The sequence below is a fragment of the Cydia splendana genome, chromosome Z (assembly GCF_910591565.1).
Source record: "Cydia splendana chromosome Z, ilCydSple1.2, whole genome shotgun sequence".
Taxonomy (NCBI): Eukaryota; Metazoa; Arthropoda; class Insecta; order Lepidoptera; family Tortricidae; genus Cydia; species Cydia splendana.
The window spans coordinates 44544938-44558245 of NC_085987.1; the positions used below are offsets into that span (position 1 = coordinate 44544938).

The 13308-nt window shown below is 39.4% G+C and overlaps 1 protein-coding gene across 1 annotated transcript in view; it reads right to left on the minus strand.

Moving 5' to 3' along the window:
* LOC134804149 (pyruvate dehydrogenase phosphatase regulatory subunit, mitochondrial) overlaps window positions 1-13308 on the minus strand; it is a 42909-nt gene that overhangs the window by 23296 nt on the left and 6305 nt on the right. The window contains exons 5-7 of the mRNA XM_063777094.1: window positions 12846-12948; window positions 11980-12081; window positions 9550-9722 (exon numbers count right to left, since the gene is read on the minus strand). Coding sequence (XP_063633164.1) covers window positions 9550-9722; window positions 11980-12081; window positions 12846-12948 — 378 coding nt within the window. The remainder of the gene's footprint in view (window positions 1-9549; window positions 9723-11979; window positions 12082-12845; window positions 12949-13308) is intronic.

The following is a 13308-nucleotide window of genomic DNA, read 5'->3' on the forward strand; positions in this document are numbered from 1 at the left end:
GCGAAGCGAAGGTCTACGTTTTGACTCGGGCATTTTGCTTTCGTATGTCCGGATGTTCTCCTCTACAGGTCGCAATTCTTAACCGATTCTCGTGAAATTTTGTGACCGAATTTTATGACTAAATAATTTTTTTTTGTCAATCCGGTTTTTGGAAATTTTTAAAAATGGCGGAGTCGTGATACCTGGCGCCTAAACAAATAGTCGTATCGATATCATAAGAGTTTTTTCTTTTTGAGACATCTTTACAGAGTTAATAGCAAAAAATGCAGAAAAAAAATATAGCTGGTTTAGGCGGTATTTAGATATTTAGTTTTGTATTTCCGGATGTTCTCCTCTACAGGTCGCAATTCTTAACCGATTCTCATGAAATTTTGTGACCAGATTCTATGACTAAATAAAATTTTTTTGTCAATCCGGTTTTTGGAAATTTTTAAAAATGGCGGAGTCGTGATACCTGTCGCCTAAACAAATAGTCGTATCGATATCATAAGAGTTTTTTCTTTTTGATATATGCTTATAGATTAAATGGCCAAAAATTCAGAAAATTTGTATCGCTGGTTTCTGCGGTATTTAGATATTTAGTTTTTACTTGAGAATGAGTAGCTAAATTTCGTCAGCTTTAGTAAGAACTATCATGGCGCATTTTGCAAACGTTCGCTTTTTTGTTTGCATAGGGAGGTCCCTGGTTCCATCCCCAGTAATTGTATGCTGCTACATAACTTTTTGTATTTTTTTATACTTAAATTTCGTATCAATTGTTGTTTTTTATTTTATATTTTTATTTTGAAAAAATGAAAAAAATCGTATTTTTTATTTATCAAGCGCGGGCTAAGCGCATTCGTTTATTTTTTGCAAGAGATGATGGCTTTTTGCGCTTTAAAGAAAATTTGATTCTTGAATATACGGCGCCATACCTTTGGCCTATGCTCGTCTAGATGGCGACACCATTTTATATTTAACAATTTTTACTCATATCAGTAAAAATAAAAAACATCATTTATCCATACATATATACATTTATTGATATTTTTTTCATTTTCATTTTAATCCTGTATCGAAAGATGGCAGTAAATTTACTGTGACTACAAAATTTAGTATGACAATAACCCTCTACTACATATAGCAAAAAGAATAGATAGTATAGAGGGGTCCTGTCATTGTAAATTTTGTAGTCACTGTCAATTTACTGCCATCTATCGACACACGACTAAAACTCAAAATGAAAACGTATAAAGCAAAAAGAATAGATAGTATAGAGGGGTCCTGTCATTGTAAATTGTGTAGTCACTGTAAATTTACTGCCATCTATCGACACACTACTAAAACTCAAAATGAAATCGTATAAAGTTATCAAAAAATGTATATATATGGATAAATGATTTTATTATTTTTATATCATTTTGATCCATGTTCATTCACTGATATCTATGTGTTAAAATTGTTAATTATGAAACGGTGTCGTCACGCCATCTAGCCGAGGATAGGCTAAAGGTGTGTGCGCCATCTATTCGAGAATGACTTTTGCTTGAATTCCGAGGCACGTTTTTTCCTTAGACTTTATTCGTCTTATACGAAGTTACATATGTCTTTGACATATAGGGACCATGTGCGTTGGAGGGTCTGCCATCTTGTGGCCTGAATCGGAAACATGTACATTGCCAAAACAAGTTCTACCATCTACCGTTCTTGTAGTACGTTTCCTTATGCATAGTAGGTTCTGTCATCTTGTGGGCTACATCGGAAGCATGAACGTCACATTTACGCCTCACGCCAAAAATCTGACGGCTCCTATGCTACCCCCTATAGTTCACGCGCGCCCACTATAGGGACCGTGCGCGTTGGAGGGCCTGCCATCTTGTGGCCTGAATCGGAAACATATGTGCACATGTACATTGCCAAAGCAAGTGCTACCATCTACCGTTCTCGTAAGTACGTTTCCTTGTGCATAGTAGGTTCTGCCATCTCGCGGGCTACATCGGAATCATAAACTACTCATCTACGCTTCGCGCCAAAGATCTGACGGCTCCTGTGCTTCCCCCTATAGTTCATGCACGTTCCCTATACACTTTATTCTCTTTAGATTAGATATTTAAATTCTTACTCGAGAATAAGTAACCAAATTTCGTCAGCTCATCTAAATGCTATCATAGCGCAGTTGGAAAGACGCTTACAAGCAAGGATATGGGGTAGGTACCTACCCGGTTCGATCCCCAGTAAATGCAATTTTTTTTTATTTTTTTTTGCACTTAAACATCGTATTGCTGATTGATCAAGCGAGCGCGAAGCGCGAGGTAAGCGTATTCGTTTGAGTTTTTGTTTGAACATTTTTTTAGCGGTTTTAGTTCAAGGGCATGGCTGTTCCAGGAGTCAATTTCCACTTACGTTTATAGCATGGGCGGTCACCATCCATAAATCGCAGGGGTTAACATTGCCTAGGGTAGTGGTCGACCTTGGGCTCAGGGAACTAGCTGTAGGTTGCTCGTACGTTGCGCTTTCCCGGGCTCAAAGTCTAACTAACAATAATGTTAGTTAGACTTTGAGCCTTTTAATTTGGATCGCCTCGCTAAAATGGCCCATAATTTCCGGAAATCATTTTTTCTTCGAGGCAATATTACTCCGTTCTCATTTTTTCCCAGTGGAATTTCTTCGCTTTATTTAATTTTTCGTGTACATGTTTTCATAAACTAAATTTTCCTTTTCTCAATTTATTCCCTTTTATTTTTAATCCTAGTAGTTAAAATAACCAGTAGGTTTTTTTTTTCACTAACTAAATATTCTCTATCTCCATATTTTCTCTTTTTTTTAATGCTAGTGGTAAAAATAACCAGGTTTTTTTCAAATAGGTAGGTTAGGGTTATTTTTTTTGATGACCCTAAAAACGTAACTGCTCCCAGAGATAGGTAGGTTAGGGTTATTTTTTTTGATGACCCTAAAAACGAAACTGCTCCCAGAGATAGGTAGGTTAGGGTTATTTTTTTTTGATGACCCTAAAAACGAATCTGCTCCCAGAGGTAGGTTAGAGTTATTGGCTGACAGCGTTTGGTTTTTTACTTGTAGTTTTTTAGATTATGCTTTAATTGTAGTGTTTTTGATATTTGTTGTATGTGAAATACCTACAAGTAACAAATATAATTACTACACTATTAACATACAGTAACAAGAAAATATTATCCTAGATATTTAAAAGAACGAAAACTATACGGAAAAGATTAATTTAAAAATATTAAAAATAGGCGATTGCGGAAGAAAACCATTGGGAAAATATGGGAACGGAGTAATTGCTACCGAGAATGAATGATTTCGGGAAATTATGGGCAACGCAAAATATGAGAACGGAGTAATTGCCTCGAAGAAAAAATGATTTTCGGAAATTATGGGCCACACTCGCGCACGAAGCTTCTTAGTTGCAGTTTACAGGTTAATTCAAAGGTAATGTTGGTTTCCTAACATAAGTAGAGTTAGACCAAGAAAAGTCTGCAGAGATTTTGACACTGGCACAAATAACATTGGCACTGCGTGTGCTGTCAAAATCTCTGCAGACTTTTCTTGGTCTAACTCTATCCACTTTTCTATACAATTAGTATGGCGACGTGTATACTTAAGGGGCATCGACCGTACACTGACATCGGGATGATATTTTTATCATGTTATTTAGTAGTCATCGTGCGTCTCGCTTGCGCCAATACATGTACGGACAAGAACGAGTGAAGTGCACGATAACTAAATGACATCAGTTAGATGTCTTTCTGATATCAGTGTAAGTTTGAATTGGCCTGTTAGCCAAAAATCGTTTCGTATGTCCATATATGTTCTACTCTACAGGTCACATATCTAAACCAATTCCCGAATTTGTAAGCAATTGATAGTTAAGTTTTTATGGTCAAATTAGATTCTCTAAATTCTTCAAAACAACGGAACCATACATTTATTCAGTTTTAAACTCTGCTCGCGAGGTCTACAGCTCACAGAGCCACTAGTATATAAGATAAATAATAAAGGACCAAGGTGCGACCCCTGAGGTACTCCAGAGGGGATGGGGAGAAAACGAGATGTATAACCTTTTAAGGCCACAGCTTGGCTACGATTAGACAGATAAGATTTAATCCACCTCAGGAGGTCACCGTGTATACCGTGGTCGAGTAGTTTCATGATCAAATTATTATGATTAATTTTATCAAAACACTTCGAAAAATCGGTATACACGGCATCCACCTGGCTACCAGAGGCTAACTTGTTAATAATAAAATCAGAAAAGGTAAGTAAATTCGTTTCAACACTTCTACCTTGGCAAAAACCATGTTGACTGGGCGCGATATGTTGGCAAAAAGCAGCTGCAATTTTGTTATAAACTATTTTTTCCAAGATTTTTGCGAAAATATTTAATTTACTAATTGGCCTATAGTTTGTCACTAGGTGAGCATCCCCGCTTTTGTAAATAGACGTAATCAGAGCTTTTTTCCATACCATTGGGAAATGACCACCTGACAATGATTTTTTATAAATCTGAGTTAGAGGTGCTGCTAACTCTTGGGCACACATAATAATGAAATAAGGATGGATCATGTCGGTACCACTACCCTTCCCAGCATTTACTCTCTTCAAAAACCCATAAACACAGTCCTCTGTGACATCTATACTACTAAGATCTATGAGTGAGTCTTCAGGTACAGGTAGGCAGTCGGGAGAAACGGAATGATCAGGAACAAAAACTGAGTTGAAAAAGTCATTGAAGTAATTACTTATAGTGAGACCATCCTTGGATGTATCATGCAGGTAAGACATTTGATCGGGTACAAGATTACTTGGAAATTTAGATTTCATAAAAGACCAAAAATATGATGGATTACTGTGAATTTTGTCCTCGGTTAGCGATTTATATTTTTTATAACACTCAGTAGCCATCTTATGCTCCCTGGATCTTAAGAGCGCGAACTCCGCTTTATCAAGGGGATTTCTATACTTTTTCCATCGCTTATGTACCGATACTTTTTGTTTACGAATCTTTATTAGTGATCTGGAAAACCATGGCGGGTACCCATTTTTCGAATTAACACATTTATGAGGAATATAATTTAATATAAGTCTATTTAAAACCGAATAAAAATAAGAGACAGATCTCTCAACATCCATATTTAGTAAGCATGACCAATCGGTTTCGGACAGTTCCTTACGGATAGAATTATAGTAGTGTCCGACCGAAACATGTTTTATTGCCGAAACCGAAACCGAAACCGAATGTTCGGCTTTGGCTCTAGTTTCGGCCGAAACCGAAACCGAACCTTTTGTAGACTTGTTAAAATCGTTGAAAAAATGTCATAAAACCGTTTTTACACACATATTATGGGGCTGTCAACACCCAATGTCCTTGAAATTGATGTTACTTAAGCAGTTTTTTAAGAAAATTACTAGAGTTAGACCAAGATAATTCTGCAACGATTATTTTATTTTAAACGTCAAAACTTTTATGAAATTATGACGTATAAATAACATTTGCACTAGTTGCACTGCGTATGCTATCAAAATAATTGCAGAATTTTCTTGGTCTAACTCTATTCATTCACCAGTCAAGCCAACATGTAGATACAGGGTCAAACAAAAACGCGAGCGCAGCGAGCGCGAATTTTTTGTTGACAATATCGCAAGGCCGGCTACCGATCTTCACCTGGGCCTAAACGTCCGAAGTGCCTCAGTGAGGCGAACTTTCATGCGAAGTCAAAGCCGTGCTTCAGGCTTTAGGATAAGTATATAGTTGAGCACAGACTCCAACCAATGTCCATTGTATTAAAAAGCGAGATACATATTTCCTTGAGCGCTGGTGGCCTAGCGGTAAGAGCGTGCGACTTTTAATCCGAAGGTCGCAGGTACAAACCCCGGCTCGTACCAATAAGTTTTTCGAAAGTTATATACGAAATATCATTTGATATTTACTATTTTCTTTTCGGTGAAGGAAAAACATCGTGAGGAAGCCGGACTAGTCCCGATAAAGCCTAGTTTACTCTCTGGGTTCGAAGGTCAGTCTGATGGCAGTCGCTTTCGTAAAAACTAGTGCCTACGCCAATTCTTGGGATTAGTTGTCAATTTGACCCCAGGCTCCCATGAGCCGTGGCCGTGGCAAAAATTCCGGGATTACGCGAGGAAGATGATGAGTTTTCTTATTATTCCTTTGCCCAGGCCCAGTAACATGCGACAGTGCTATCTCATTTACTCCGATACAATTAGACAGTGTGCGCGTTATAGGTATTAACAGCCTCTTAAGACTGCGTCGACCGTCTAGTGGCGCCCTCATTAGTGGAATTGTGTTTTATACAATTAATAATAATAATTAACCAATTAATGTCTATACCTATACATGAATCAGTATATGTAGGTATTACATATTAATATTGTTGTCCTACTTATTCCCCAACTTTTGGTCTTTGTCACATAGTACGAAGTACCATTTCGTAAGTTTCGGCCCGGCCGAAAGGTTCGGCCGTTTTTTGGCCGAAACCAAAACTACAGCCGAAACATGATTTTTTGGCCGAATCTGGCCGAAACCGAAACCGAAACCGAACCTTCGGTCGGACACTAAATTATAGTCGCCACGGCGGAAAACCGGCTTAGTTGTATGGTTAGGTTTCAATTGAGGTAAATAATTTAACAAATTGGGAGCCAGAGATATATGCAACGCCTTATGCTGTGGATCCTCCAGCGTAAGCGGGGATGAACTAGCACTAACCTCACAACTTACGTTAGCCATAACGAGATCAAGCACTCGCTCATTTATATTATAACACGAATTAAATTGACATAATCCAGTCAAAGCGATAAAATCGGAAAGAACGATTGCAGTTGCGTCAACACTGGACTCCATAGTAAGACTATTTGAGTCTGGGCATAGGGACCAACAGGCATGAGATACATTATAGTCTCCTACAAAAACAAAAATGTCATCAGGATTTGCGAGCATTATCCTAGCGGCATTATCGAAAAAACAGCGTAATGAATTGATATGGTTATCATTGTGAGGAAAATAAACACACGCTATATGTAATAGCGGCCCAGCCGGTCGGCGGCGGCCGGGCGGCGCGGCGCGGGAAGGGTGGAGCGTAGCGCCGGCGCAGGCCCGCGGCTCCACGGTGAGCCATATCTCCTCGTGGACCTCGTGCCGCTGCGCCGCGCACCACTCGTCCCGGCGCGACACGCTGAGCCCGCGCCTCGCCGCCACCAGCACGCCGCCCCCTCGCTGTGTAGAGCGCCCCTCACGATCACGCCTGTATACTTCATACCTGCTATCAAAGTATTCACTACTGAAGAAGTCAGGATTTAACCAAGTTTCGGATAGACAAATTAGATCATAATTAGAATTAATAACACAAGATAAGAAAGCATGTGATTTAGTCCGCAACCCCCTTACGTTCTGATAATAAATTGAGATGTTATTACTACTTATGACTGAAGAATAAAAAACAGTTATATAGGAAATATAAGTTTATAAATATTGGAACTTGTACATGGCATATCCTTATCTCAGACGAGCGGCATGGCCTAATCATTCTATAATTTATTAAACATCGAGATCGTAAATCAGTTAACTGAGTTTTACGCATTATGAAACAAAAGTAGCAGGCTTGGATTATTATGGGTATCCGATACCACAAGTTTACAAAAGATAACAATAATATAATATCCACTATATCAACATACTCAGAAAAACCAACGAAAATCTTTGAAGATAGTCATTTAAGTTTCTTTAAATCGTCGTCATTGCTGATAACGAATACTTTTGAGCTATCACTTTTGCGCAAATGTATTTTACACTGTCTAACCCATAGGTAGTTGAAATTCAGTTCGTTTTTTCTGTCACGAGCTCGCCTAAGAAGCATCTTATTGACCACGGTGAGGTGTTCATTCACATAAATAGCGACTGCTGGGCCCGATAGGCCGGCGTCGGCGCTGGTGAGGTTACGGCGCGCGCGCGCAGCCGCCAGCAGCTCGTCCTTGCGGCGGCGCTGGCAGAAACGAACGATGATAGCAGGGGGTCTGGGGTCCGCGCGGTCCCCGCCGCCCACAGATGACGTAAAACGGCGCACACGATGAATTGAGTCCACATCCGTTTCTCGCAACTCAAAACCGACTGTGACTGAAATACTACTTAGAATGGACATCAAATTCTCGCCATTTTTAAAGGGAACGCCACTGATTTCAATGTTATTGAGTCGGCAATACTGGTCCCTGTCACGCTCATTGGCTCTTAGTGATGCGAAGTCAGTCTCCAGCTGCTTTAATTTCACTTCGATGGACGGAAGATGGTCAAGTTTACTTTTCGTGAGAGTAAGCCGCACGTTGAAATCCTCCAGCCGGGTTTCCATCGAACTGAGCTTTCCCTCAATGCTGGTAATACCTTGATTCGCCTGGTCTAGTCCGTTTTGCATTTTTTGCAATTGTGTCTTGAAGCCCTTAACCTCCTTAACCAATTCAGTTAAAGGGTCATTACTGTCCGGCTGACGGCACGAGATACACCGCCAACTTGCTTTTTTATCCGCGGTCATTCTTTTATAAGTGTTCTCCTGTACTCCAGAGCACCGAAAGTGATAGGATCCTCCACATTGTGAACACGGCACATCACCATCACCATTAAAAACTTCACCGCACTTATTACAGAGAGACATCTCAACGACAAATTACCGGACGACCGTAACGGGCAGATAATATGGTTCAAAGTTGAATGGAGCAGTTTAAATACGCAGTTAAGTGAGTTAACAATAAGAAACATAACCGGTCGCTCGCGCGGTCGATCGCTAACTGCGATCATATTAATGCGATAATATTAATCAATTTCTAGTATTTTGTTACTTTGGCGCAATAAGAAATATACATATATACTACCCAAACATTACGTATTCAAGTGAAGACACCCTACAGAATAGTAGTGAGTTAACAAGAAAGTTTGTATGAAATTCGAGCAAGTAGAACCACCTTAAAGCTTGTAAAAGGCGAATGTTTGCAAAATGCGCCATGATAGTTCTTAGCTAACCTGACGAAATTTGGCTACTTATTCTCGAGTCAATATCTTATTATCGCCTAAACCAGCAATACAATTTTTCTGCATTATTTGCCATTTACTCTGTAAACATGTCTCCAAAAGAACAAAACTCTTATGATATCGATACTACTATTTGTTTAGGCGCGAGGTATCACGATCACGACTCCGCAATTTTTGAATATTTCCGAAAACCGGATCGACCAAAAAATCTATTTAATCATATAATCTGGTCAAAAAATTTCACGAGATACGAGAAAACGTGAAGGTCTACGTTACGGTCAAAAATCGCCCATCTATCTATCTAATGCTCACCTCGGGCGCCTCGCCAACGATCCACTTGCAGTCGGGTGAGAAGGCTTCCAGCTCGTTGCACCGCTTGTGTTCGGGGCATGTTACAGCAACAGCTACAACAACATACCTCAGGCGCCTCGCCAACGATCCACTTGCAGTCCGGCGAGAAGGCTTCCAGCTCGTTGCACCGCTTGTGTTCGGGGCATGTTACAGCAACAGCTACAACAACATACCTCAGGCGCCTCGCCCACGATCCACTTGCAGTCCGGCGAGAAGGCTTCCAGCCCGTTGCACAGTTTGTGCAGCTGCGCTTGGGCGAGGCTCGGCGCGCGACGCAGCAACTGTTGCAGCAACACGTGGAAGTGGTCCCAGTCTTCTTGGACGCATCTTCGGGCCACCGTGTCAACTAAAAAACCGATTACTCTTTTTGGACAAACTTCTCTATGTATACTAATTTTATTAAGCAGATACGTCTGCCAGCCATATCACTAATGTATATATTAAAGGAATAAAGGAAAAATATCACCGCTTCCGGCAAGACTAGAACATGCGACCTTTTAGTGCTTTATATGTATATGGTCGAGGATAAAATAAACATTTATGCCCGAATGATATAATCTCTACTTTACTTCAATTGCGAGGAAAATATACATAAATATCAAATATTTAAGAAATATAAAAAATGAATGGATACCACTTTAACAGAACATAAGAAACGTATTTAATTATTTTATGTGGTTTATATGCTAAAATTAAATCTAAAATTTGATTAGTAAACCAATAATAGGGTATTTGGCTGTATTTAAAATAAATTATTTTACACAATGCAAGAAATAAAGCACCAGAAGATTAATAGAGAAACGTAGACAGCAGTTATTTTTAGACACAATTTCTATTTTAAAACCCGTATAAAATTATAAAGTGTAGGTGATTTGATTGTGACGTCACATGCTAGTGTTTCATATAAATTCCATACTAGCAGAATGGTTTTGACAGTTCGAAAAAAGAAACTGATTTGACTAGTAGTCAAATAACCTATTACTAGAATTTATGGTTGTACATGGGTTGTACTGCGATTTATACAGGTAATAAAGGCAGAAACCGGCATTTTATATTGTTAATATACCAACAACAATTGTCAAGTCACTGACATTGCAATCATGTTTTCTGATCAAATGGATCAGGAATTAGAGACAGGCTTTTAGTTGTCAAACCACTTCTCCTTCTTCTTCCTCGCGCTGTCCCGGCATTTTGCCACGGCTCATGGGAGCCTGGGGTCCGCTTGACAACTAATCCCATGATTTAACGTAGGCACTAGTTTTTACGAAAGCGACTGCCATCTGACCCTCCAACCCGGAGGGGAAACTAGGCCTTATTGAGATTAGTCCGGTTTCCTCACGATGTTTTCCTTCACCGAAAAGCGACTAACAAATATCAAATGATATTTCGTACATAAGTTCCGAAAAACTCATTGGTACGAGCCGGGGTCTGAACCCGCAACCTCCGGATTGAAAGTCGAACGCTCTAACCGCCAGGCCACCAGCGCTTCACCTTATATGTATTTATATTTCTGTGACATCACCTGCGCTTCCGACTGCCCTAGTCGGCTCTACAAAATGCACTGAACTATTAAAAACATCGAAGACATCTGTAAACTAACCTGACCTATTTTATTCTAGTTTACCAACATACATACGCCGTCGCCAGCGGCCAACTATAAACCGGCGTCCATACAGTCAGTACTAGACAAGTCTAAGTGTGTCACATCACCGACGGTGTTAGATAACTTTGTAGTCATTTCAAATTTTCGTATCCCGTTTAAGGTCTAGATGTCGACACAGATTTCAATGAGGTCTGGGTTATTTCAAGACCGGTGTTGGAATAGACAGATTTTGTAGGACAGAATGTAGGACAACTGGGGTAAATAAGTTCGTTAGGTTAATTATTTTGATATGCAAGCCTGGAAAGTAAGAACTAAAAACAATGTTTAATATACAAAAAAATACAAAATATTTGTTAGCAGAGTATATAGTGGTCTAAAAATATATATATATGACTGAATTGCAAATAAAATTGTACGTAATTAAGCGCAGTTAAGAAGCTGTGATTAGTCTTAACTTAATTGATTCATTTGTGTTACGAAAATTATCTGTATAAATTGTATTGTATTGTAATTATTGTACTTAATTCGTACACATATAAGTCTATAGCATACGGTAACACACAACTAACTTAACACATCGCACACGCATCTATTAATATGATGTCAGTAATCATAATATTGCAAAGCTCACTACTTAACTGCATAAAAATGTTTAAACTAAAATCAACCTTGTTTTGTTACTAGTACGGTTCAATGTGGCTCTGAATTTGTGGCAGCAATTCCTTAGTTCCGGGGACCGATTTTTTAATTTCGACCGCTCGATTACGTCACTCGAAAATCTGTGGAAAACGGCGAAATGCTATTTTTGAAATAAGAGCGGTAGAAATTGGGAATCTTGTGGTATTGGCCATTCGTATTCAATTATATTACTAGAATTTAAATGCCTAGTAGTGGAGAGAGTATTAAAGGGAGCCACATGAAATAGAGCGCTCTAAATTAAAAAATTGGCCCTCTGGTTGTCCCCTGACGATTTATTTATAAAGTTTTTTTAAGAACTTACTTTCCTCCTCGTTGACAGGCTTGGCGACAGGTTCAAACCCGCCCGCTAGAATGCAGCCGTCCCTCTCCCGCATATATATGTACCCGTCCGGGTCTCGTACCACTGCGGGAATGAAATACTTTCATCTCAACTACAAGACATTAAATTAGTCATCAACATCAGTAAATTTACTTTCTACACCTCTCGCTCGCACTAATATGCGAGTACAAGCGAGATGCATAGAAAGTGAGTTACGTTCTCGATAGCGTTCATGTGAGTGCCAAACTAATGGTAGCCACATAGAACCCCTAGTGTAAATTTCATTCGATAGCGTGATGGGCGTTCGCGTTTGCGTTATGTCTATTTTTGTATTGGATTTTGAACAGCGCGCCAAGCGGGACGTTGTCTCTGGAGGAAACTCTAAATCCCATACAAAATGACACTTATTAGCAAACGCGTACGTCACCCACCTATCGTGCGCGGCGCGCCAAACTGAACCTAGTCGGAATGCATGAAGGTTGATATTGGCCTGGAGCCGCGCGCGTCAGTTGACGACTGTGGCCTTAGAGAATATAACCAACGGAGTGGTCATTAACAGGCGTTCCCGTCTGTCGAAAATAGGCGGCCAATGGTCAACGACATGTCAATCACATTTGTCTGACATGGCTAATGGCTATGTTTACGTTACTTATACATTTGATGTGCCCCTCCGCCGCAAAAATGGACAGACTATTTTGTACCGAAAATTATAGACATGGCGTCTCCGTTCGTTATATCCTCTAAGTCGGTGGCGGTCAAAGGATTAAGAAAAAATACAGTCTGAGATAAAAGAAATCGTATAAAAAATTACTTTTTCAACAAATCACATAAAAGATATTTAGTTTTACCTGGTGTCATGGGGTCGAGTCCGTCAATCGGTTTCGTGTGCAGATAGTAATGCTCGCAAGGCAGTAGAGGCACTTTCACTTGGGGCTTCGCGAGCTGTCCCACCTTTTAATTAATAATAAATATAAGTTGTTATACATTGTAGCAAAACATAAGTATGTCGCAATGTTAACAGTGCAAAACACAACCCACAATTAATAAAATTGCCTGTCAAATACCAATTTGAACTATACAAGTATAAGTACTAACCCCCTTATTCATAAATTTTTCGGGCCTAATTTAGTTAAATTATGTTTTATCCTTTTCTTACAAATACATCAGTCAAAATGACAGATAAAGACAAACGATTCATAGCTAATTCAGGCCAGTAACGCGTTTATGAATAACGCCATAAGTAGTTTAGTTACTGTAAAATTGATTTTTAAACGGGCTAGTTCTTTTCACTCATAAGAGATTCGTTAGCTA